General features: G+C 42.6%; 3 protein-coding genes across 3 annotated transcripts in view; 2 read left to right on the forward strand and 1 right to left on the reverse strand.

The window, feature by feature from the left end:
- Positions 1–571: 571 nt before the first annotated feature.
- On the reverse strand, positions 572–5,458 carry tgif1 (TGFB-induced factor homeobox 1). Its single transcript, XM_026364136.2, has 3 exons — positions 5,116–5,458; positions 3,023–3,252; positions 572–2,222 (listed from the first exon to the last, which is right to left on the reverse strand). Exons 1-3 carry the CDS (start codon positions 5,129–5,131, stop codon positions 1,560–1,562), a joined length of 909 nt encoding a protein of 302 aa, XP_026219921.1. The 5' UTR covers positions 5,132–5,458; the 3' UTR covers positions 572–1,559.
- A 2,698-nt stretch (positions 5,459–8,156) lies between these two features.
- LOC113162992 (OTU domain-containing protein 1) lies at positions 8,157–10,307 on the forward strand. Its single transcript, XM_026361281.1, has one exon. The coding sequence runs from the start codon at positions 8,497–8,499 to the stop codon at positions 9,847–9,849; it is 1,353 nt and encodes a 450-aa protein (XP_026217066.1). The 5' UTR covers positions 8,157–8,496; the 3' UTR covers positions 9,850–10,307.
- A 1,952-nt stretch (positions 10,308–12,259) lies between these two features.
- The window catches only part of si:ch211-285f17.1 (sickle tail protein homolog), a 100,300-nt gene continuing 85,047 nt past the window's right edge, over positions 12,260–27,512 (forward strand). The window contains exon 1 of the mRNA XM_026362521.1: positions 12,260–12,342. Coding sequence (XP_026218306.1) covers positions 12,273–12,342 — 70 coding nt within the window. The 5' untranslated portion in view covers positions 12,260–12,272. The remainder of the gene's footprint in view (positions 12,343–27,512) is intronic.

A 27,512-nucleotide genomic window follows, 5' to 3' on the forward strand; every position in this document is an offset into this window, starting at 1 on the left:
ACTGTAAGAAGATTAGTTGGAAGTTATTTTAATGGGGAAAATAAGAGACAGCGAGTTTTTACTCATTCCAAATAATAAAACTTGTTCAGAACGTCAGAGAAGAAAATGGTCTAAATGAATTGTTGGGGACAGAAGCTTTAGGATTGTTGTAGGACCACAGGGGAACAGCTGTCCCGTTAGCCTTGAACACGGCAGCATCCTCAGTTGTTAGCTGCCTTACATTGACTATTGAGATGCGGACGCCCATAAAACCCTGTTGGCAGGAAACTGTTGACGTCTGCTGTTCGCCTGTGTTAATTTATGCAGGATTATGCTAATTGGCAGGAGCTGTTGTGAACCTCTCGCACACAGGAATGTCTCTAAATGCTGGTAACCAGTGGAAAGACACGAGTGCCACGCTGTTCCTGTCCGATTGTGCTCACCGCTTTATTTACTGAGCATTCGGACTCAGTATAGTCCCTAGAGGGATAAAAAGGTAATCTTCACAAAGTTTAGTTGGATTGTTTTTAAGGACAAAAGGTTGCTGCTGTTTAAGAAGGTTACTATAATAAGAATGATCAGTTCTGAAATGTAGAAAAAGCAAAACTTTATTTGAATCCCATGTGACCCCTATTTGCCACAAACATTGCACAGTATGAAAAGAAATCACATCATTGGGCATCATGTCACATTAACTATATACATACATATAATACATGAAAATGCTTTTTGGTGATTTCAAAATGCTGTCTTTATCAGGTTGTAAAACAGCAAATGCAGAAAAGACATCTGTAGTGTTTAATTTTCCAGTCCACTGGCCGTCGTTTTCGCTGAGTGATGGGATGAAGGCTCAGACTAAGAACCTGCTACATTGGTCATCTGAAACTTGGTAGGAAGAAAAAAAAAAAAAAAAAAAAGCATAGTTTATTTTTCTTTTAAAATAGCTAAAAGTAACTTACAAAATCAAAACTATACTCATGAAAACACATAACATTTACTACAGTAGTGAATACGTTTGTCATAGATGCCAAGAGCAAAGCATGTTTAAGACACTGAGATGACCTTCGTTCTGCCTTTAGTGTGCAAACAAACGGGGCAGACCAATCATGAACTGATCCTTGAAATGTAAAACAGTAAACGTGTGTGAGTGCGACCAATCCTTCCGATTGGTCTGTGAAGGAGGGCTGTTTCTAGGTCTCGCTCTGTTCTCTAAAACAATATACAGTATAATGGAAAGACATAAGACAGGCAGCATTTCTCTGATAACATTTTTGGTCCCTGTGTGCAAATAAGATACACATGTAGATACATACGCATGTATATGAAATGAATAAACAACTTACAGCCAAGGCACCTCAATAACTTTTTAATAAAAAAAAAAAAAAAAAGAAAAACAAAAAAAAACAAAAACAAAAACATCCTCATCAATTTGATTGGTATACCAAAAATAGAAATGATCAGGCTTTCATGTGGATTTGTTCTCTGTTGCGTGCAGACAAGTCATTGAACTCTGAGGAGTTCCATAGTGGAGACACAAAGTCAGTCTCTATTCCCTCCTCTTCTTCCATCGTTTCTCCCTTTTAGGAGACCAGCTGTTTCGCCTGCAGCTCCATCTCTGCGGCCCGTTTGAGGGCCACATCCACCAGGAGCTGGAAGCCACTGAAGTCTTGTGTGAGGTCTGGAGGGGTGGGGGGAGGGGTGTTGAACAGCCCGCTGCGGGGGCTCAGGTTGCCCTCCATGCCGGTGCCACTGAGGATGGTGGTAGTGGTGGGGAGTGGCTGGCTGCCTGGCCCTTCATCCCGGCACCTGAGCAGCGCCTGTGCAGACTGCAACAGCTCCGCTCCTCTGTCACAGTTCATACCTGGCACAGAGGGGTGGGAGGCTGTCGGGCTGGCCTGCATCGAGGCGGTGACAGTGGTGTGACAGATGACAGAAGGACGAGTGGGCACGAGCCCTGGGGAAGGGGACGTGGAGTTTGGAGAGGGTATGGAGGGGGACACTGCCTTCCTCAGGACACTGGGCACGGCTGGTTCGAAGCTGGAGGGGTGGAGAACGCGTTTGTCGTAGCTCTCGTCCGTAACTGCTGCGGGACTGCTGTGTTTCGGGGACTGGGAGCTGTCGGAGAAGCTGTCACCAGCTTTGCTACCTTTCCTGGATATGGTGAACTGGTTGGGGTCTTTGCCATCTTTCCTCAGCATCTCTGGGAGAAGTCGCCGCCGCGCGTTAATGAACCAGTTGCACACCTGCGAGAGACGGGCGACAGAAACCCCTGCTGTGAGAGAGCTGCATCGCTTATGTTCTGCCTTGCAATTTAAAATCTGCTGGTACACTCATTCCCAGGTGCTCAATGCACCTGTGTTTTCAATAGAGAATTCAAAGGCTAAACACCAGCTATCACACATCGTGATTTCACACCAGGCGCCGTATATTTCACACCATTAGAATTTCCTGTTTACCATTTCACCACTGTAGAAATGAAAACACAGACCTCTAAAGACCTACACCCAAGATTATGACCATGGCTCAGACTTTGAGAAGCTAAATAATAACTTTACTCTAAATGTCTAGTTTGGACACACTAATTCTGTATTAAAAATCGTTTTAGATAAAAACAGATTTTCTTTTGTCATAGCAGTAATCACAGCCATCGTGCTCCTTTTTTTTTTTTCCCTCTCACTCCTCCAGGCTAGTCGTAACTGGCTCGGGGAGGCTTGTAGCTCTAACTATGTAAATGACTCCGCATTGTTCCCAGACAGCTGGGATGGAAAGGGGCTGGAGGGAGGGAAATTCCTGTCCAAGTGTCTCAGCCAAGCCCACAGCACACAGGGAGTGAGTTTACTCACGTTGTCTCATAGACTTTACTGTTGCAACATCAAGCTGCTTTAAATGACCTTCACCGTTTGTGTGTCATGTTGTTGTTTGCCATCTACGCAGGAAATGATTCATTCATTCTACGTCTTGCTTCCTTTTCACTTTTACAGTGGTCTGTTGACACTCTTTAGCTTAGGTAAACATTTGGTTTCTGTCATATCTGTGTCCATACCTGCAGTGTGGAGAGCTGAGTCTGCTTGGACAGAAGGGCTTTCTCCTGCTCAGAGGGGTAAGCGTTGTAACGGTGCTCATACAACCATTCCCTGAGGATTTGAACGGACTCCTTAGGCAGGTTTCCCCTCCGTTTCCTCTTCCCGTTGCTGCCTGTGCTGGACGACAGATCCAGAGGGGCATCTACGCTGTCCTCATCATCCGTCTCACTCCCTGACAGCATCATTAAACCTGCACAAGTGAACAGAGGAGAAAAAAAAGAGAGAGAGAGAGAGCGTATGAGAGCAGGACAAAGAAGAATATGTATCCTCTTCTGTCAGCCACCCTGTCTCCCAGCCGCTGTGCCGCAACCGTTTACCAAACGCAAGCTGTCTGGGAGGCAGCTGATGTGTCAGAAGCAAGCTGTCAAGTTCAGCCATGTGATTCATATAAGGAGCGAGGGAGGGCGTGAGGAGGAAAAGGAGGAAGAAGAAAGGGGAGGGGGGGGTGCAGGAGACGTCACAAAGGCTGGTCTGACGCGGTGTCAGTTATAAAACCTGCCTCGACAAATACAAGCCAGGGCCATTGCAGGCTGAGAGCACACCTTGCATGCTGGGATACGTAAGGTACAATAAGCTGACCACGAGAACAATCACTGTGAAAAAGGAGATTTCTGTTCTGAAGACCGGGAGCGCCGTGTTTGCAAAAGATTACAGAGCTGGAATCTGTTTTCTTCCCTTCTTTAAATTCAGCTTTTTATGTCACGTCTTATTAAAGTGAGACACAACCAAACAGGATTTGTGCCTTTGAATGTCAGGACAGCAAAACCTGCTTATTAACTGTTTGTAAAAACTGCTTCCATCATCTTTTTTTTTTTTTTTTTGAAGCCTGGATAATAAAATAATAGTTGTAAAATAGCACATAGCCTTTCTGCTGGAGTGATTAAATCGTTTTAAGCAGATAATGCAGCAGTTGATATAACGTTTTACGCATGAATATCAGCAGACAGCTGAGGTGCCATTACTGAAAATCTGGAAATAGGATCGAGGAGAAACTTCTTCCACAACATGATGCTGACTGCTCTGGTGCAAACTAGTGGGAAAGGACTCAGAAAGTTCCCAAGTTCCTGAGCGGCCAACAGGATGAGGTAATTACGTAGGCTGGAGAGAGAGAGAGAGAGAGGAGAGAGGGGAAGGGGGAGGGGAGACCTGTTGCAAATCAGCGTCTCCAGACTAAACAAAAGAATCCAGGGCTGCATGCTTCTTTGTATGCGATTCAAAAGTTTCGACGCGCAAACGGCGACTTCGCCATTAACTTTAACCTCACTGAAAACCCCACAGCACGATAGCGTGGCCAGAAAACCCGTTTTAAGCCAAAGGAGACACTTATTTTTTTTTTTTAGTAAGTTTAAACTACTTGTAAGGGGGTTTTCTATTGTGTGAGAGTGTGTGTGTGTGCGCGCTGCACCACGAGGTCCGTGAATGTAACAAGCCAATATCAACTTCCCACAACGAGGTCAGGATGAACATGAAGCCTACATTTGGATTAATGTACACTTTTAAAAAAAGAAGGGCGCGGGGAGCTATTTATGTCCCTGCCAAGACGGTTCAAATAAAAACACACTCAGGTTTTTTTTTTTTTTTACAACCTGGACGTCGTAAAGACTTAAAGTTACCACAGCCGCTCCACTTTTTAACTCGTCTCATCACTTCGGGGCGAACTTCGACGCACAAATGTGGCCTTCGACAGTCAAACCAGCGTCCGTTTTGACATGTTGAGCTTCAAAGTTAAGCCTGATACCATCACCACCACCACCGTGGCATTACAAAAAAAAAAAAAACCCCAACACACAATGCGACACAGCTCCGCGTCCAAACTTGACTAAAACGCACGGAGAAGTGCTCCAAATGTGGATATATCGACTTTTGACATCGCGCCAGCACATGGCAGAAAAAAAAAAGCCCCCTGTCATGTCTGGAAAGGAAACAATAGACTGCACGGTTTGCATACGAGGGAAGTGGCTGTGTTCAGCTTTCTCTATGCGCTCTCCCCCTCTAAACTCATTTGACCAAAAAAAAAAAAAAACAAAAAAGCCATCTCAGGCGTCCGACCTACCTTTTTTCGCCTTCATCTCTCTCTCGGTAAATGTCCACTTTTCTCTTCGTCAAAAACGTGGCTCCTGTGCGAGTGTAGTGTTTTTCTTCTTCCCTCCAGATATCCCCAGCGCGTATCCGAATATTCCTAAATCCTTATTCATCCAAAAGCTTTTTCCTTTTTCCTCCTCTTTTCTCTTTTTTCCTTTTTTTGTTTGCGCGTGTTTTCTTCTTAAATCGCTCCTCGCCGTCCTTGTTTGGAGTCTTGAGGGGGGGTTACCCGAGACCTCTGCGTCCCTTCGCCTCCAAGCCCTTTCCTCATTGACTGTGTGTGTTGTTTGATCCTGAAACTGGGTGACAGCTATCTTTGACAGCTGCGTGACTCAACGCACAGAGATCCTCCCACCGCAGAGGGCAGAGGAAAAAATCTCTGACATCAGCATGGCTTGTTCCACTGACATGGATCCAGTTAAGCTTAAACTTCCACGTTATGCACATGCACAGTTATTTGTATATATTTATATATATATACATACGTGTGTGTGTGTGTGTGTGTGTTAAATTCTGATCCAGGAAGAAAGGCGTTGAGTTAGGCGCGCACTGCGAATGACAACAACAACAACAACAACAACAACAACAACAGGCTGGCGGGGGAGCACTGCGGACCTCGTGGTAACATCCTCCACGAATGATCACTAAATGAAAATATGATTGCTACCGGCTATACAGTTCTTCTACCGCCTCCGGTTATGACTTCACTTGGTGTCAGGCTATTTATTTATTTTTTTTAATATATTTCCAAGAAATCAAACGGATCCAAATTAAATCAACTCGTGCGCTTTGGCTGTTAAAACCATAATATCCAATGATTCCCACATATTATTTTACTACATCGTGTGTTACAATAAGGAGCCTTTATTGTGTTTATGTACTAACCAGCAAATCATGTGCTGCACGTTTTCCCCTCCCACGTTTTCTCCACAGTAGCGCGTTTCGTTGCATGTAGAAAAGGAGTAACGTGTGTGTGTGTGTGTGTGTGTGTCATTTCCTTTTCAATAAATAACCATTTCTCTAAACCCTTGCGGCAATGAGGAAATGTGTCAAATGCAGTATGTAGGTGAGTGTGCCGGGGTGGTGGTGGTGGTGGTGGGGGGTGTTGAGTCTGTCTGTCTGTCTCAGCGCACCCGTCCAGGACCCGCTGGACGCATCGGTACAGCACAAGGGAACCGATCAATGCCTTCATTTGTATGCGGCGCACAATCTTGCGACAGCTGCTATAGCATATCGTGTGTGCATGCATTTGTTCCACAGAGGCGTTCATCTCTCTCTCCCCCCCCCCCTCAAGCTAAATGTCGCCGCCGCGTGTGCGCATGCGGTACTGCACCTGAATGCTTCACAACACGATAAACAGAAGGCGCTCGGACTCCCTCTGGCGGTTGTTGTGCCGCTGTGCCTCTGCTCATGCTCAATTTCACCAACACCTTCCTCCAAGGAAAAAATGTTATTTCTCCATCCACATAAAGCCACGAACAACTGTAAGAACAGTTTTAACACCACTTTATTGAATGTGGTGAAGTCTTGATAGTAGGTTTACATTCAGGCAGCTCACTGCAGACAATCATGGCAAAGACGTTTTTATGATTTCCTGATTTTTCGAGATAAATCTCCGGCTGCGGTTGAAACACTGAAGTAATATCTCTATATAAAACACTTTCAGCACCGTTTCACACCGGACACATTCATTATATTATAAATAGAGACGTGAGCAAGTCAAGGCCTGCAGTGAGTGAGTCAGGATCAACCAGTTCCATTGATGTACACCATGTGTTACATCTCATTTCACACTGAAATGATTATTAATAATTATCTTTATTTGTATATACAGGTAGTAATGTTGGTTTTCAGTGTCAGGTCACTTGTGTCTGACTTTTTAGTAGCAGTTTTCTCGTGTTAAAGCTTCACCAAACTCCTGCATCTTTAGGAGAAACGTGTAAAAACGTTTGCTTGTCGTGCCGCTTTATTGTTTGAGAGAGGTTTTAATGCAAATACTTTGAGAGACACATGAAATCCTTCAGATTTGTGGACTTGTGGATTTACACGTTTCAGCCAGGACTCGGAAATGAGACGCACTAAGCTGCAGACAGCAGGAGTGGTGCAACCGGAAAACGAGTAGGGTTTCAAAATAAAACTGTCACACGCTGCCTTTCTTCACTAAGCCACAATAGTTTCTTGTGTTTCTTGTCAACCAGAAGTAGCTGCATTTACTTTGGCGTCATCCCGTTTAAAATGATAATTAATCACATTAAACCTTCCTTTTTAATGTTGAGAAAAAAAATCAGTGATCACCACTTGGTTGCATAGTTATCAAAAAACAGATAAAGCTTTGGAAGACATCATGTCTTGTGCCACTGCCAAAATGTTAATCTCCAGCTGCTCTAAATGATTATAGACCAGTCGCCCTCACCTCACATGCAAAAAAAAGTTCTGAAGAGACTGGCACTTCTTCACATCTTTAGACCCACTACAGTTCACCTATCACCTCCAGGTTGGAGTCATCATATACCTGCTCCAGAGAGCACTCTCACACCTGGACGGAGCAGGCAGCACTGTGAGGATCACAGGGGACTGTCCTCTTCACTCTGTACACCTCTGACTTTCAGTACAACACTGAGTCCTGTCATCTGCAGAAGCTCTCAGACGACTCTGCAGTCGCGTTGTGTGTTAGTGGTGATGAGGAGGCAGAGTACAGAGGCCTGCTGGACTGTTTAGTAAAGTGGTGTGGAATCAGCCACCTGAACTTGAATGTGACAAAGACCAAGGAGATAGTTGAGGACTTTAGGAGGAACAGAGACAGTTTAAACCCTGTGAGGAAGTAGAGGTGGTGGACAGGTACAAATTCACCTGGACAACAGACTGGACTGGAAATGCAACACAGAGAGGCTGTTTAGAGGAGTGGACTCTGCTTCTTGAGGAAGCTTAGGTCCTTTAATGTGCTCAACAAGACGCTGAAAATCTTTTACCAGTCTGTTGTAGCTCATTTTGAAGGAACCATCACTAACGAGTAGTATATTATCTGTGTGATGTAGCTGTTACAGTACTTTCTTTTATTGTGACAGCAGCTGAGCGGACGTAGCTCTAGTTTCATTCTGCCTGACTTGACTGTTGAAGCAGGCTGGGTCCTGTCTAAGTCTAAAATTAGGGAGGCACCTCAATGCAAATGACGCAGGAGTCTAAAGTGGACAGTGTGGTGGTCTCTGTGCGTCGCCGGTGACCGGACTTAGGACCATGGAAACGTCCCCTACAACTTTGCTGTTGTTGATGACATGCAGGGTATTTTTAGCTGCTCTTGTCATGTTTTCGTAACAGGCCGGCTGTGGCGTTCACTATAAAGGACTCTTTGAAAATGCAGATGTACAACAGTGCGCTGACACACTACCCGAAGTCGTCTCGCAAAGTTACGATCACTTTATCGACCGGACCCGAGCGTCTGAACGGGACGACGCCAGCCTGCTCCGAGGCTGATCGACCTGGACTGACACCAGCAGACACTGCTTCAACAGCCAGCGAGGATCCGGTGAGAGAAGCTGCTTCTTCCGCAAACATGCCTGCCTTTTCTTGTTACGAAGCTTCACCTGTGAGGCCAGTTTACTTCACGTCGACTGCTGAAATATTAATCCGTAGACCCGATGGCGTGGAGAGGTCAGTTCCTGTCCATGTCATGAGAGAATCCAAAACAAAACCAGCTTCCCCTCACTCGCATAAGGTGGCAGCTATCCTCTGTAATGACTGTGACTCTGATGTGATAGTGGATATGATAGATCACCTGAGGAATGGGGCGGATGAGCTCTTCCCTGACTGCCCAGAGCTGGTGGGAAATCATCCTTTCAACACTAACAACGCCTGTGAGTCCACAATCGAAGGGTACGAGAGGACAGTGGGATGTTCAAGTGAGGATAACACAGCTTTAGAGTCTAATGCTCACTCTAGAAGCAATGGATGGGACGAGCAGGTTCCCCCCAGCACAGCTCAGCCTGGAGACCTCACCAGTGAAGATTTCAGTGGTCTGAGCAGGGGAAAACCTGCCCCAGCATCGGATGAGAGTCGGGCCTTTGAGCTCAGCGTTCTGCAGGAGTGTCCTCCGCAGAGGTGCCAACAGACGGGGGATATTAATGATAAAGTCACCCGGTACCTGGCTGAAGTAGAGAAACAAAACAAGTACCTCCAGGAGAAGCACAAATACAGGTACCACATCATTCCAGATGGCAACTGTCTGTACAGAGCCGTGTGCAAAGCCGTGTACGGGGACCAGGCGAGGCACGGGGAGCTGAGGGAGCAGACGGTGCACCACATCGCTGACCACCTGGACGAGTTCAACCCCATCATCGAAGGAGATGTTGGGGAGTTCCTGATCAACGCAGCGCAGGACGGAGCCTGGGCCGGGTACCCCGAGCTTCTCGCAATGAGCCAGATGCTGAACGTCAACATCCACCTGACGACGGGGGGGAGCTTGGAGAGCCCCACCGTCTCCACCATGGTGCACTATCTTGGGAAAGAGGATGCTTCCAAGCCGGCCATCTGGCTGAGTTGGCTGAGCAACGGTCACTACGACGTCCTCTTGGACAGGTGTCTCCCCAACCCAGAGTATGAAGACTGGTGCAGACACTCGCAGATGCAGAGGAAACGAGACGAGGAACTGGCAAAGTCCATGGCAGCCTCTTTATCCAATATGTACATTGAGAAAAATGGATGTGCGTGAAAGAAATGGGTTGAAAATAAAAGAATGAACACTGTTTTGTAATAGTGTAGAAATGTTTTTCTATAAATTATTATTTTTATATTGTGAGAGAAGTGCAGTGCACATACTTTAAACTTTTGTATATGCCAGTGTGTCTGAAGTGTTTGAATATGTGTGAGCGTGTTCTTGACAGTTTGGGTTATGTTGACATGAGTTGATTATTCTAATGCTTTTACATCTACTGTATTTATTGGCCTTTTATTGACAGGCCAGTTATTTTTCTACAATGCCTGTGCTTTTTTCCATTGCCAAATACTTTCAGTTACAGAGACTTGGTTAGCATTTTTGCCATTTATCATTATTTTTATTATGATCACTGGCTTAGCCATTTGTTTTGCATTTGATTTGTGTCTGTGAGAACAATTCAAACATTCATCTTTTCTGTTATTCTGGTTCTTTGTAAGAAGTAGAATATTAAAAAGTGCTTTGACTTTGCTTGAAGTCTGATTTGTAATGATTTCATACTTAGCGTATGTGCTCATTTCTTGATTATCTATCCCGTATTTATCTTTCCCCACTGCAGCACAGCTATAGCTAATAATGTCACCTTTTTCAATCTTGGAATCCTAAATCCTACCTAACCAAAATGGCATCCATCTATTAAATTGAATCAAGGCAGGGGCAGATGATGTGATGTGTGCTGCACTCATCCACCACCCCTACCACCCCCCCTGCCCCTCCTGAAGTTAAAAGTTATGTTTGGAATTTATTACATGCAGTGAGCCTGGAGCCTGCAGCCCCTGTTCACTCAGACAGCACAACTCAGCGTATTAAGTGACTGTGGTCTCGGTACGCAGATCAGCAAGGGGCCTGTTCTGAGTCAAAGCTACATGGAAGCTGGAAGCTGGAGGCTGACATGCTATAGCACAGCACAAATGCACAATGCCACTGTACTTTGTGCATTTGTCTGTGTGGTGTCTGCCTTTAATTAAGTGAATAGGGGGGGAAACCTCATTCCTCACAACCAGCTTACTCATACTGAAATGTGTTACAGCTGCATCACGACTGGGTTTTGTTTTTCCTTGTTTGGTTACAGTTGTACATTGTTTTGCTTTATGTGATTAGGGGATGTTTGTATTTTCCTTTGGGGGATTTCACCAAGTTTATGAGGGAGGAAATGAACAATAAAGGAGTAAAGTGCAAGATGAACAATACAGGCAACCGTTAAAGTGAATTGTTGATCACCAGCAGGCTACACTTTAATGCAGCTCTGTACAACTCACAGAGCGATTCAGCTCTGTCTTTGTGGCCGCATTTTACAAAGCGTTACGCAGGCGACATGTTTATGAGTTGTCACAGAGATAGAGCCAATCAGGCGCGTCAGATTTTTCAAAACTTCTATATTGCCATCTGTGTTATCAACGTGTGACCTCTGACGGACACTGTTACATGTGTTTGTGTGTGAGATTTTCCTGCAGTTGTTGCAGGATTACTTTTAATTAAAATCATCGTTAGGATGCTGTGGGATGCCTTGCAGCTCACAACGTTGCCCCTCTCTTCCATTAGGTGGCATTGCAGCCCCCCATATAGTCTTGGACCAAGTTAATGTATTATTGATGGAATGTGCACTTTTTTTTTTTTTTCCAAATGATTGCAACATATCCTCAGACCTCCACTGAGATACATGCACTGCATAATTCCCTGACTTCTGAAAACAAATGTTTCAGCATTAATAGGAGCTGATGTTTGGGGAGGAGGGGGGAAATGTGGAAATGAGAAAGTTTCAATTAAATGTTTAGTAGAATGAACAAAGTTTTTGGTTTTGGATTAAAAAAGTGACAACTTCAGCTTCCAGATTCACCCACCTGGAAAACGTGCATCCCATGTGCTGCTGCAGCATGTGCCTGCATGTGGATTTCTGCAAAATCAGTGCATTAAGTTCCTACTTAAACTTTATTAAACGTCGTTATGCATCTTTTCCCTGAAAGCTTATGGTGGTGACGTAATCCTGCAGTCATGTGGACGTTTGGAAAAATAGTTTTCATCTTTCTTTTTTTTTTTTTTTTTTTTTGTTGGACTGCGGGAGGAGGGATAGTGCCTCCCTCCCCGCCTCGGTGTGTGTGTGTGTGTGTGTGTGTGTCGTATATGGAAGTTAGGCTTCAGAGCAGAGGGCAGGTGAGTGTGGACCAGGCGGCTTGTTCACTGCAGCACTGGCACACAGTCAGCACCGAGACACAGAGGGAGCACAGGGAGAGTCGAGGACACACGGTCCCCACCGGTGCGAGCAGCGGGTCTCCTTGCAGACGGACGCAGTTCAGACCCCCACCCCCTCACTCCCCACCCACCCCGTGCTCGGAAGTTAGCGGATACTTTGAAACAACCTGGTGAACAGACAAACACGCTCCGTGGTCGCGGGGGCTCTGACCTGAGAGGTGCCATCCAGCATGTCGGGACACCGGGTGCAGTTCGCGGACCTTCCTCCGAGTGATCACAAGGGAAGTCCCAAATTTCACAGTAAGGAAAACTCCAGAGCTGCTCGGTCTTGACTGACCTTGATCTCACCACAGCGCAGAAAAGCCTCAAGTTTGTTGTTTGATTGTAGGAGTGAGATTCTCCAGGTTCATACTAACATTTAATAATAGGAGGGAAGAAATAGTTAATGCTACTTTTACAGAGGCGCCCTAAACATGACACGGGATGCTTTTTTTTTTTATGCCAAAATAACACAAAAAACATCTTATCTAAAAATGCCACAAACATTTCCACTGTTGGTAGTCATAACAAACATGTGGTATGTTCCTTTTGCATGACTGGTTTGTGGTTGTGATGACCCCTCACCTGAGACCCGTGCTGCAGGGGCTTCACAGATATGATCCCATTCAGTCAGCACTTAATGCACTTATCTGAAGTGACAGTTGCCCTTTACGTGCTGCTGCTGGCCTTTTCTCCTCAGTAAGTGTAACAGTTCTCGTGCTCTGTCTTAGTAAGGTGATGCTCACCTTGAGATGCATGTAGCGGCCACTTCACTGCACCTCACAGTCTTTAAGTACAAGACATTTAACTACATTTGTGTACTATTGAGCTGGTTTAAAGACGTGCTTCTGGTTGCATGTGGGGGTGCGTCAGTGTCAGCTGTGCCTGCCTCTGCTGCTATGTGCTGCAGCGTATACACTACATGAGCATGAGACATGGAGAAGCTGAGCTCATCTCCATGGTGACAGGTTGAGTGACAGGACACGTGAGCAAGGACACAATGGAAAATTGCCCGTTGGCTGAAAAGCTCTCCACGGGGATGCATCTACAGTACACCCTGGGATGATGACGGCACATACAGAGGCACGAAAAAGTATGTGAACCTTTTGGAATTTCATGTTTTTTTTTTTTGGCAGTAACTTCTCATGAATATGATCTGATCTTAATCTAAGTCAAGAGTATTAAAAAATATAATGTGCCTAAAATAATAATAATAATGTCTTTATTGAGAATAACCACTAAAACCTCATAGTGCAAGTGGAAAAAGTATGAGGCTGGAATAATGACCTTAAAAAAGCTAAATGGAGTCAGGTGTTAGCATAAGTTAAGTAAATTAGTTTAGAGGTGTGGACTAGAGCTACTTTGACTGTATATTGAACTATTTGGAAAGAACACACAGCACTAAATCTGGCATTAAAAAAAATTGAATTAAAAGTCGCTGCATATCAACTTGAAAACATCATCCCAACTGTAAAGGATGGTGGAGGAAACATCATAATTTGGGTCTGCTTTGCTGCATCACTGGCCTGGTCATCCTGCAGTGGTGAGGGAAGATGAATTCCCAACTGTATCAAAAATTCTTCAGGATAATGTGAGAATATCTTTATGTCAGCTGAAACTCTGTAGAAGTCGGGTGATCCTACAGGACAATAAACGAAAACGCTTAGCAGTCCACAACAGAATGGCTTCAGATAAACAAAATCTGCCTTTTGGAGTGGCCAAGTCAGAGCCCAGACCTGCTATGGAACGACCTGAAGAGAGCCACAGACACAAGACATCCAAAGAATATGACAGAGCTAAAGCAGTTCTGCAGGAAGAATGGACTAAAATTCCTCACTGCAGCTACAGGAAGCGCCTGGTTGAGGTTATTGCTGCCAAGGGGGGGTCAACATACTTATTCTACTCACTATGAGGTTTTTATGGTTGTTCTCAATAAAGACGTGAAAGATCAGAATTGTTTTGTATTATTACTTTAGGCACATCATATTTGTTAATACCCTTGGCTTAGATGACGATCAGATCACATTTTATAAGAAATTATTGCAGAAAACTATATATTTCCAAAAGGTTCACATACTTTTTCTTGCCACCGTATTTGTATCTATGACAACAGCGGTTCTGACAGTTTGATGTGTGTTTTTGTGCTTCCGCAGTCGATCAGTAACATGCATGTGGACAGCATGGTGAAGTGCTGATGCTGTGTGCTGGCCATGCAGGGTTAGTGTGTGGAAGAGCAGCATGTCAGCTTCAGCAAACACACACATTCTGACTCAGCCCGTCCGTTTCTTTTGTTTATCAGAGGCAAGCAACAGCGGGGTCAAGTTTCACTCTCTTATCTTTCTCTCTCTCTCTGTCTCTCTCTCTCTGTCTCTCATGTACACACTCTCAAACACATGTGCACAGCTTTGCAACCATTCCTGTTAAAAGCCGTGCTGCTGTCAAGATTTGAACGTACATCTTCATCCACTCCTCGCATTAGACGTGTGAAATACATTTAATAAATAGACGGCAGCAGAACAGCGGCTCATCCGTCATTTGGTTGACTTTCATCCCGCTATAGTCACTAATGATCTCGGCGTGAGTTATAGTACAGCAGATATGAGTGGTGTGTTTGTCAAAGACTAAATCCAGCTCAGATGTAATGCTGCTGCTGCTGCTGCTGCTGCTTTTTCATTTACTTGAGTTAAAGCAGTAATTTGCAACATCTACAGTACAGTTTGATGTTTTAGAGATTCACTGTTGTGGTGCCTCCACACTGGCCCTGAGTGATTTTATATTAATAACAATAGTAGTGTGTTTTCATGTTTATTTGCATTAATGTGGACGTGGTTCTGAAAACAAAGTTAAGGGACAATATCATGTGCCACCTCACTTTTAGGGAATCATCTAACAAATTGAACTGTGTTCTACATGACCCAGAGAACAGGTAAGATCTCCCTTGGCCTTTCACCAGGTTCCCATTTTCTACTTTGACCATTAGAAATTAGATTTAAATAAGATTAGTAATTAGAGTTTTAATCTTCCACTAAGGTCAATGCAGCACGCAATACATATTGACACACATGGCTTTACACCCCTTGCAGCTGCACTATCAGCCATGAACATCACCATCGCAGCGATATTTGAAGATTATGTCTGCTGTTTCTGGAGAAGGGTATGCAGCCTTGATTGGATGACTGACAAAAAATGTGCCTTCTCTGTTCCCATCAGTCTGGTAACAATTCTCCTGAAGAGAGGGTGGAGAACATCCATCCAGCTCTGTCACTAACTTGCTCTTTGCTCAAGTCGCTCTGCTTTGCTCTCAGCCTTAACTGATTCTGTTGCTGTGGCTCACTAGACATGTCTTCATCCATCAGCTTCACCATCACTCATGTCTTTTTGTGATTCATTTAAAGTTAATTAAACAGGTTTGTTGTGAGTCCAGATCTTCTGTTATTCCTCAGAGCTCTCGGACATTTGTTTAACTGTAATGTCCCTAAGTGGGATTGAACATCACTTTCTCCATTATATACATGCACTTTCTATGTATATGTCTATCTATGTAAATATGATTTCACACTTAAAATTAACCCCTACTGGAACTAGATGCGATGCCAGTTTAGATACAGATTGAATCTCAGAGGACGTCCATATGATACCATATAATATTATGTTGTTGTAATAGTTTGTATTATATTTTATATTGTATTGTAATGGTCACACAGTTTGTTATCGTATGATACTGTATCTTTAAACCCGATGTATTCACCACGTTAAGTACCAGATTCCAAGCCTTCTGTGTGGTTTTGAAGTGTTGACTGGGCATGTGGAGCCACACCTACCCAGTAAACAGTTTTCCAGCTGTCTTTCCTAAACACTGCAGCACATAAGATACTTGCATGTTACTAATGACAACAACATGTTTCAACCAACAACAACCAGGTTGAACAACTTGTTTGTGCAATCTTGCTGCTGTGCTATAGGTATTTTGAACATATGAAAACAGATTGCAGCTTTGAGTGAACACACCTGGATGATATCAACTGTACTGTAGTAGAGTGTTACCATACCTTGCCAGACATTACTTTAACGAGACGTTCTAAAATAGCATCACAGTACAATCATTTACTTGCCTACAAATTGTCTGTCAACACCATAAAGTGCTCCTCACATCCACTAATAATAAATGGGAGACCACGCAGCGCTGCTGACTCTATTAGCCCATTTTGCTCCTTCTGACTACATTGTTAAAAATCACTTATCAGTGTTTTCTTTATCAGGATGTCCAGAATGAATAATAAACATGGCTGCATGCTATCATACTCTCATTTCCCAGGGGAAATGTGAAATGGTATGGTGGAATTATAATCACAGAATGTGTTTCTTCACCAGTTTAGGAATGCAGATTGTGTCTGTTCCCGTGTCAGCCTTTAGAGACCAGAGCAGTAAACTCCTCCTCAATGCTGCTTCTCATTCTCTGCGCAAAGACGTCCCATAGACGTGCGGGTGAGGATGAAGGTTGGCCTGCATTTTCTGAGACATACTTTCAATAGCTAGTTCACTCACCACTGTTAAAGTCATGTTTTAGTGCGTTGCTGTCCTCTCAGAGAAGGTGTCATTTCTAGTAGGCGTCGCTGGAGATGCTGATCACATTACATAAGTGCTGGAGACGATTCTCCTTGAAACAGCCAAACTCCTGAGATGCTGGTTTCACAGGAGATAAAAATGTTGTGCTCTTAAGTATAAAACATACTTTGTGCTGCTGTTGTTCTAACTTTAACTGGGGATGTCGCTGTCTGATAAAAGGCAGTAACCTTGAGATGATATCCATTTAGTATTTTCTTGCTTGAATGCTGAGCGAACTTATGAATTGCAGAGCCCGTGTGAATTCGCTTTGGCTACAAAGACATTTTCAGTCTTCTTATCTTGTCAATATTTCCTTCAGCTCTTGTATATTATTGCAGCAATTGTTGGTTCATGCTGTGGTTTCTTTGTCAAAGCGTTGAATTAGTTGATACTGGACACCGTGCTAAAAGGGCCGTTTATGTGAAAATGGCAATCAAACGTCTTCCAGTCCTTGTAGAAGAGCTTAACATACTATAGGATCATCTTTCAAAATGTATTACTCTGTGTTTAATCTCCAGCACTTCTTCTTCAATACGTCCCACTACATTTTATCCATTTACTGCTAACCTTTTCATATCTTTCCAGCAGCTTTATTCAGTAGATCTGGTTCTAATGTTACATATTCAAGACAGTGAAAGCGCTTTGCCTCTGTTTGGCCTATTCTTGTAAAAACATTACAGAGTGTATTCTGACATCTGACATTTTCTTTCCTCATAAAGCATTTGTGAGAAAGGAAAGTTAACATAAAGGTCATGGTCGAGAAACAAAGTGGAAGGGAGATGACATTTTGAAAAGACTAAAAAAAGACCAAACACCAGAGATTTACCATAACAATGGAACATATTGTACAGTAGATGGTATCTTGTGATGGATCTTCTTGAGTCATCATCTCAGCCTCACTGAATGACTTTGCATCACAAAATGCTGCGTGCCTAATGAATTATCCGTCCTCTCCTGACGTTTGTGTCTCTGTGACAGTGGGACGCCGGTGTTTTATGATGTAAAATGACGTTTTCCTCTTTTTCTTTAATTCATTTTTTTGTAAGTTGCCTCCATGAGTTTCTTCCCGAAGAGGATGTAATGAAGTATCTACATCTGTCTCGGCTTAAGCAGCATCACATTTCATCGACTCACCTGAGAAGTATAGAGATATAGTGAAGTTCACCTACTCAACAAGAGACACATGGGCGTCTGAGCACCAGGCACTTAAAGCTCCAGATTTGCTGCTGCTGCTGAGATGAAACTCCCAGCGCCTTTAGACATCACAGCATTATAACTGTCACTGCGGCTCTTTTTGGTGCCTGTGGAATCTGCTGAGTAGTAAACAAACACTTTTGTCTTGTTTACAGTGATCTTAAATCTCAGAGGATCTGAGTCCTGATAATACACAGTTGGCAGTGTGGACTGTTAAAATGATGACTCCCAAAGGGCGCCACAGCTCTGCACAACTGTCATTCACCCTTCCCCGAGGAGTGGTCTTGAAATATCTGTTTCTTTATTGGTGATTTGAGACAATCTGGTTGTTTTTCTGTGCTGTTCGGAGACAGGGCGTAATAACATTCTCTGCATGCATTTCCTAAGCACTAATGATGCGTGATGACAGTCCTGATGACTTTTTTTTTCTTTTAAAGAAGCAATGAGAACAAAAAACTGATTTGGACACAGATGAGCGAAAAGTCATATATAGCCTCTCCTTTGATGTTGCAGCGAGGTCATGTTCAAATGAAAAATCTCAAATAGGTATGTGGGAGAGAAAATGAGGCAGTGCACATGTGAGTGAGGTCGTTCGCTGATGCTTAATAGTGTGTGTCTGTGTGTGTGTTTGTGAGTGTGGTTACCTGACAATTAGGCTTATCTTAGGCCTGTCTCCAAGCTCTTTTCTGATGACACTGAGTATTTTATTTTCCAGCTGCAACTTTAATGACTTTACAAATCTATCACAAGATCAGACCGGCTGCCGCAGCTGAGATGGGCAGAAGAATGTGTATATGCACTTCCTGTATTTCAACATAGCTGATGAAGTAGAATAGAAACCAAAAACACTAACACCCACTGCCTGACCACATTTTCTCAGCAAAACAAACCGTATTTGATAAGTCCCTCCTTATTAGAAGTAATTTATGCTCACTTAGCTAAAGACGAGCCATCTGACACCACTCATTTAACATTCCAAACATTTTGCTTCAGTATCTAATTTGATAACTCAGCTTGTGGATAGAAAAGGAATCCACTCCCAGTCAATAACCACAAGCCGCTCCTGTCAGCGTGATAAATGGGAGGTTTAGTGTGAGGATACAAGTGGGTGTTCATAAGTGGATGGGACGCTGCCGATTGGGTGCGGTCACAGCCAGGGACTGTGGGAGGACAGCCTCACACAGCAGCATGTAAGTGCTGAGAAGTTTCACGAGGACCATATAGAAAGTTAGAGCAGCTACTTTTTCTCCCAGAGCTGGTGGGAAATACCTTCAAGACGCAGCAGTACAGTAACTATGCTTTCCGACTGGTCCCGAGTTCTATTTCTGAATGGCAGAATAAGCAGCGACCTATTGCTTTATCAGCAGATGTCGTCCAAAAATCTCTATCAGCACTATTCCCAATGTGAGAATGAGGAAATTAATAGAGGCGCTGCTGCGTGAGGTAAATTATGTGGCACTTCCTATGAGTTTTCAGGTCAAGTTAGACTAATCCACTTTACTTCCCCTCAAAGTCTATGAAATACCAGCTTCCCAATAAGTGCAGAGCTGAGACGTTGGCATCAGCAAATGGTTGTTGATCCTTTGATCCAAACTGTAGTATGACGACTATGACGCGTTTTAAAATCAAGAACCTTCTTTGTGATATAGAGTCACCAACCATATTGAAAAGCGCTTATGGTCAGTCTTTTATTTCATTTTTTAATTTTTTTTTAATTCTTTAATTGGCATTTATCAGAATACATAGCATCTGCTATAACTGATGAAAGACTGATTTCTAACAATCAAATACGATCCTCTGCCTCTCTGTAATGTATGAGTATAGCTGAATGCTGTGATGATGCAGACTTGGCTGTCAGGAACCACTGCAAAGGCCAGCAGTTGTGTAAGAGATTTAATGGCTGAGCCTGGGAGTCTAAAGAGGGGGCAGCAATCACCAGACCTTTTGGCAAGGTCAGCAAGGTTCTTTACTCTCTGCTTCTCTCATTCAATCACTCTGTTAGTCAGCCTAAAAGATATTTTGGACCTTTCCAGCATCCAGACACTACATTTTAAGATTGTGCTTGCCAAAAAATGCTTTTAATTATCGTTTGTTTTGATTAATGTCGCTTATATTGCCCATCATTTTGGAGCACAGTGAATAAAACAATGGATATTTTTGATCTTTCATATTTATTAAGTAGGATGAATTAAAGCATGGCTTTTGTCTACTGTCCTCTGTTTGAACTGTCATCGATCTTTTATTAGCACATCAGTGCAGAATTGTATTTTAGGAAGGCCTGGGAAACTCCTAACCCTAGTAGAACTGCTTGTAAACCTACCCTGTGATACACACATGCATGTGTTTTAATGGACAGAACATGCCCATAGATTGATCTGCCATTTATAGTGTGTTTTTTCACTTTGCTAAGTTAACTTTGAGCCTGTAGGTGTTTCAAGTTCTCTTCTTGGGTTTTTGTGTCGGTTTAGCTAAATAAAACAGGAGTTACCGGTGTGTGTTTGATTCCTGCTGTGTCTGTGATAGAAACAGCCTCTTCAGTCATTCTGTGTTTAGACCACCGGGGCAGAGTGAGAAATATACTCAACACTGCAATGTAACCAAGAGGTGTGCACTACTCATAGTTTCTTACCTCTCATGAAAAAAAAAGGTTTAAGAGTCTATTTGTATGGGGAGTTGACAGCCTCAGCTAATCAGCCCCAGGGTGAGCAGCCGACTTAACAGACTGCAGAGAGCGTAACTGCAGAGAAAACCTGAGAGGTGATTTATTTGACTTTTTGTTTTGCAGGTTTCTGTTTCCTCCTTGTTGGTCCCTCGGCAGTTTTCACACAAAGGTCAACATCATAAGTTTAGTTCTTGTTTTTGTTTTCTTGTCATTACTCATTCATTTTGACACATTCACTGGATGATGCTGATAATAGGATTATCTCAATTAGCACTGCAGCTTTTAAAAATGTTTATACAAACTTTTGATTTCACATTTTCAGGCTTTTGAAATAAGGAGTGGCTATAATATTGACACTCACTGTAGTTGTTAGGTGCTACTTGTGTTTTTTAATTCAGCAGGGAGATTTGTGTGATCAAGTTTAATGAATTTAAAGTGTATGCACTAGTTACCATTTAACCACAGCTGCTAGTTATCATCTCCTGCTTTCCTCTTTCCAGCGGAGAGCTTATTCAGCGGTGACCAATCACTGAGGTGAGAAGTTAACTCAAACTTTTTACTGACCTTCGGGACCTTAAAGTCTCCAACCTCTGAGTCACGCAAGCCCTCAGAACTTGACACTGAATGGTGCCCAGAGTTTTAATATCACGGGGATTGGGGTGCTCCTGACTGATAGAGGTTTGGGGTTGGTCTTTGATGTTCTTTGTGCTTCTTAATGAGGATCAGACTCTGGGGGTTTTTGGCCAAAGCCCTCCCTCCTCCCTCTTCCATTCGGAGCAGAGGGCCAGCAGAGATTGAAGGACCAGTCTACTTCAAGAGAGAAGACATTTTTTTTCTCCGCCTTTTCCCTTGTATACATTCCCCCCTCTTTCCTCCCTCTGCCCCTCTTTCTTTAATCAGCCTCTTTGGCACCCAGAGTCTGTGCGTCAGAGTGAGTTCATCAGTTCATTAAAGAGGCCTTGGCCCAGATGAATCAGGTCTCTGAAGTCTTTTCATCAGCACCTTGGGGAAGCTGGAGGTGTGGTTAGGGAGACTGACAGAGCGACACAGCACAGGAAACGCACCCGGGAGGGGGGACCGGACTGGACATGCACACTAAAACATGTGTGTACACAAACCTGTGACAAGACAAAGGGTCAGGGCAGATGTCAGGGAGAGATTGGACCCAACTAACCCTTGACCCAAGATCTGAAATTGAAGGCCAATCGAAAACATGTGTGCCGGGGCTCTAGGTTACCTTTCCTGTTGAAAAGACACATTTCATAAATGGGAAACAAAGACCCAGTATAGTGTTATAGCACTTTAGGGTCACACTCGCTGTTAGCAAGGAACTTTATAGTCTTGAAGAACGTGATTCAGTGTTGTCAAACCAGAGCTTGTACTCGTCTCAGTTAGTCGCTGCGAAACATTTCACTTTCAAATGATACCCATAGAAATCGTTTTCTTTTTCCCTAAGTGGTCCTGAGACTGAGAAGATGCTGCAGCATTAGCAGTTTCTCACCTTACAGAGCCTAATAATATGTCGTTTATTTGTTTATTTATCCTCTTACTTTAGGTGCACATTGTCCGAGTGTGTCTGGACATTGTTGAGAGAGTCTCAGTTAGACGTAGACCTCTCTGTTGGGCTGTCAGCAAAGACCTGCAGCTATTACTTGTGAGCACTGTGAGTCAGTGCTATTTTCGGCTGAGTAACTGGTCTGTTAATTCAGAATATTGCCATAGATGGAAGGCGTAAATATTGGAGCTCATTATTGCTGTAGAAATGTTTGGGCCAGGACATACATGAGGAAAGTGAAGCTGAGGAATCTGTATCTTTTTGCCCTGTAAAGCAAGTCTTTTTATCTTCCATGGCTGCACCTTGATCCATTCATTCTCTGTCCCTCCATCATTAACAGCCGTTTTAGTCCACATTTATTTTATGCCACCTCTTATAAGCCCTTTTTGTGTCCACATTACTTTTTGTCCCTTTGTGTCAGATTCTTATCTCGGTCTTGTGTTTTCCCAGGCTCTGGCCAATGCTGTTTGCTCAGCACATCTCTGCTGCTGACTGAAGCCTTGTGTATTTGTGAAGCCGTGCATGTATGTATGTGTGCCTGCCTTCTTGGTTTTTGTAAAGATGCTGGTGTTTGCTGTCACTGCACTTCACATGTTGCCCTTTACTTGAGACACATTGGCTGATATTAGCTTATGGCAAATATGTCAATAACACAATAAGGGAATGTGTTTAGGACAATTTAAAAAGTCTCACTATTACATAGATTGTAAGTTATTTTCCAAATAAAGTATGCACCTAAGTGTGTCATATGCTATTGTCCACGATATACCATGATATTTCCTCTTCATGATAAGAATTTCTCATATTGTTATGTTGAAGTTTGCTCACACAGCACTCAGCCCGCTTAAATACAACAAGCACGGTCGAAGGTCAAGTTCACATATTGGAATTCGTAAGAAGAAACTTTCTCTGTCTTTTAAAAATGGTTGAAATTTGAACAGGTCAAACAGCTCTGATTGGCAAGTTGTCAGAAACTCATGGTAAATGTGACTCAAATTAGATTCAACACCTTGAGCACAAACACCGGCAATAGTAGGAGAAGATCATACAGAAGTTGCACCAACAAACTCCTTTAATTCAGGAGAAGGAGACTCCAGACAACATTATGTGAAGGAAATATTACCTTCGCAACCTACTTAATTAGTTTAGTATTTGTCAGTATAAACTGTATTTATTAATCATTGTTTGTGCAGGGCTTGTGGTATATAGTTATATAGTTATATATATAACTATATAACTTATATATATATATTTATTTTACAAATATATTATAAAATTTAGATTCAAATAGTAATTAAAGTTTAATTATGTTTCAAATAGTTTTAAATCTATACCAACACCCCTACTCAAAACTAAATAAATGTGCCCAACACTATGATTCAATCAAATTATATCTAAATATAATGGCATAGTTAATTTTTACTTGGGCAACTCTGCATTTATGCTCTCACATCTTTAGGATGGGATTCCTTCTCATCTCTACTCTATGTTTGTAAATCATTTCTAACCCATGAACCCTCACAGCTTTTCTCTCACTTAGAGACCAAGGAATGAAAGATATTTATTGTTAATTAATTTCTTATTTTAACACAGTCCACTGAGGATGAACTCACATTTCTCAATATAAGGTTGTATACTAGTGTCTGTGCTGTGAGTGGAAGACACATTTTTGCCACTGTAAAATTCCCACCATGAGTTTCACATAGTTCAGTTCAGTCTACTTTACAACATATGATCTATTTTCAGTGACTGTTGTATATGTGATGTTGAGTGGGACTATATTCACTGGTCAAAGTATGCAAATTTATGGGAATGATAATCAGTCATTTGAAAGCTGTCAGCTTGGTTTAGAGGCTCAAGCCATGAAAACCTGCAATGAAAATGTAGTTTCTTGGCAGACATGCACACATGCAGCATAACAGTCACGGACACACACGGACTATCCACAATACCCCTGTGAGTGCTTAGACAAATTGCATTTTCACATATTAAAGGTCAAAAATGACATAATGGCTGAAAGAATACAGTAAATTTGGGTACGCTACATGACTTAAAGGGGGTCAGTGTATCAGTATAAGACATTAGTTACATCAGGCTGAATGACTTTGAGATGAACTCTTAAGGAATTTAAACTTGGACACATTACAAAATACAAAACATAACAAAATGAATCCCTTTTCTTTGCACAGCTATTGTAACCTCAGATGTTATCTGGAAGTTGAGTCATGGCAACTGGGCTTCCTTCTTATTAAGTTAAAACATTTGACTACTTCCAAGTAGCTTCATCAGTCTGAAGATAGTTGGTTAGAAACCACAAATGTATCCTAGAGGTTTGTTTCACGTCACCCTTTGCCTGAATAGGCTTGTTGGGTGAAATAATGGAAGTGGAGGTTGTAGAAGTAGTCATACCTCTCCCAACCCCTCAAACTCCCTAAAGTGGCCTTTAGGTGTGGTGAATGTGTGAATTTGTGATCTTTCTGGGGAGCATGATAAGTAGGACAGTGTGTCTAAGGCCTCCAACTCTGTTGATGTATTGATTTGCACATGCATGTCTTCCCTCACACCTCTCTCAAACCACTTGCAATCTCTGGCCCACTTGGGGTATCCACAGGTCTTGAGAGCTGTCTTCACTTGCCTGTCTTCCTTCTAATTGGCTTCTGTAGAAGTGGGGATGTTTTCTGTAGTTCAGAGTCCTGATGACTCCTACAGTAGTTTGTGTTGTAGTGGATAATGTGAGTCAAACAAAAGGTACTGGTCAGTGTGGGTGGGCTTTCTGTAAATCTCTATTTCTAGTCTGCTGCCTGTCCCAGTGATGACTGCACAGACCAGGAAAGCCAACCCGTTGTCTTTAGCTTCTTCCTTGGTGAATTTGATGTTAGAGTCCACTGAGTTTATGGAGTCTGTGAAAACCTGTACTTCCTGGATCTTGATCTTCACCCAGGTGTCATCCACATATCTGAACCAGTGGGTTGGTGTTGTCTCTGGGAAGGAGTTGAGCGCTTTCTTCTCCAATTCTTCCATGTACAAGTTGGCAATAATGGGTGACACTGGGGAACTCATGGCACAGCCATGTCTATGTTTGTAAATGTCACCTCTGTAGGTGAATTACTTGATGTTCAGGCACAGGTCCAGGAATGAGCAGATCTGGTCTGGGTTGTGCTGCTGAGGGAGCTGTCTTCTTTCAGTGTTCTCCTTACAGATGTTAAGGCATCAGTGGTGGGGATGCTGGTAGGGAAGTGACATCAAAGGATACCATGGTTTCATCAGTATCCGGTTTCAGGCCCCTGACCTTGGAAGCAAAGTCCTCTGTGGATTGGTGGTCCGTATATCCAACTATTGGTGCCAAGATGGTGTCCAGGTAGTTGGCAATGTTATAGTTTACACCATTAATGCTACTCACTACGGGTCTGAGGGGGTGTCCTTCCTTGTGTATCTTGGGAAGTTTATAAAGGCAAGGAATGGCTTCCCCAGGATACAATCAGTGACCGGTTACCCTATTAATGGTGTTTTCCAATTCTATGTGTTTTAAACAGTCTATCACCGTCATCTTGTAGTTGCTGGTGGGGTCTCTTTTCAGCTTTTCATGAGTATGTTTGTCCTCCAAAAGCAAGATTACCTTTTCATGGTAACTTGGATTAATAGTGAAATGTTTCAACTTACAATAAAGAAGTCCAGGTGCCATGACTCAACTTCCAGATATCCCCAGTTTACAGAGTGTTAAATGTCATGTTTCTGTCGTCTGTCACAGTTACACCACAGTTCTGCACAAGGACAATATTGACAATACAACATTTCCCTATAATGAAAGATCATTGCTTCTCTCTAATATATGAGTCACTAAAAGGCTCCTTTAGCTCCTCAAGCTGTTGACATGATTCTAACAACAAGATCTAACGGGTCCTTGTGTTCAGGTTGCAGATAAAATTACAGATGATTTTTACTTATTTATTCAAATGTATTCACTTTTTTAAGTTTATTAAACTTGAGTAAATGCATGTGTGTTTTGGTTATGTATTTGTTCCAAAATACATAATGAATTCAAATACTCTGGAAACCTGATCTCTGTTATTGCTTCACTGTAATACTAGAAACATGTGAAGAAGTTCATTATGTTTTCCAAACGCATCTAAACAGAGAGTTGTTTTTTTCATGCTTTCACCATTTTGCTTACTTGATTTGAGAAAGTAAAAAATACCCAATGTAAAAATAAAGATAAATTACCACAGAAATCTTGAAGATATAATTCTCTTACAATAGTTGCCTGAGTTCATTCATATAGTATTTGTATGCTTGTATGTTGAAGGGCAAAGGCTTGTTTTGAAGGACTTATTCTTATATTTTTTTCTGAGTATTAATGTAGCTCTGCTTTTGTTACCAAAAAGATGCTGCTGTTTCAGAGTTTGGTAACTACTCCTTCTCTCTGTCTTTTATTTTTTTCAGTCTCTGTCTGCAGTCAGCCATCGAACTGAAAATCAATAAGCCATAAAGAGAATGGACTAGCTTGTTATTTACATCAGTCTTAATGGAGAGAATCTTTTTTTTCTCCTCTCCTCATATCAATTTATACACTTCCAGCAGAAGCAATCAGTTTGCCTCCAATAACACACTTGACAGACTGTCCAGATAAGAAGCTAAACTCTTCTGAAATGCCGAGGCGTAAAAGATAGGACGGGGCTGTGAGCTTAATGTGTAGGCACTGCCTCTGGGGAAACTGGGTGAAAACATGAGTTTAAAACGACATTTCCAAACTGTGCGTGGAGTTTCGGAGCGTGTGAGCTCTCACATGTGTGAGGGTAAAAAAGCGGGAATGATTCATAAGGCCACAGGGGGGCCCCAGAGACAGGACATAAGGAGGAGGAATTCACGATGACAGACCGGGCCACTTGATGCAGGATCCCTTCTCACTGAAAGCTGTAAAACAAGTCAGTGCTGACTCTCTACTCATTATTTTCTGTATTGTTGTCTCTCATCATGTAAGCCACATGGGTACATTTGAGGTAAACATTTTCCATTTTAGCATGTTTTAAAATAATCCTCTTATGGGTCCATGTCAAGAAGGGGTTCTACTTATTCCCAGGGACAGGACATCACCAAATTGAGATGGCATGACTTTGTTCCCCAAAGCATTTTCTTTTTTAAGTGAATCTTTCTTATTATTCTTCCTCTGCTTGTTAACTACAAAATTGAGTCTGTTCTATCACTGTGAATTATTTCCTAAATGATGCATGTCCTGCCAAATAGGCATCTATTTCTATTCATTTCATCTCATAAAAATAAAGTCAGCTCACAGAGGGTCTTGCATGAGACAGATGATCCATCACAATGCATTTATTTCCAAACCCCCATTATAATTGCATGGCAGCTTGAAAGGTCTGTGCTGCAAAAGTTCAGTTTTTATGTTTTTTTGCGATGCTC

Source organism: Anabas testudineus, chromosome 2, assembly GCF_900324465.2.
Source record: "Anabas testudineus chromosome 2, fAnaTes1.2, whole genome shotgun sequence".
Lineage (NCBI taxonomy): Eukaryota > Metazoa > Chordata > Actinopteri > Anabantiformes > Anabantidae > Anabas > Anabas testudineus.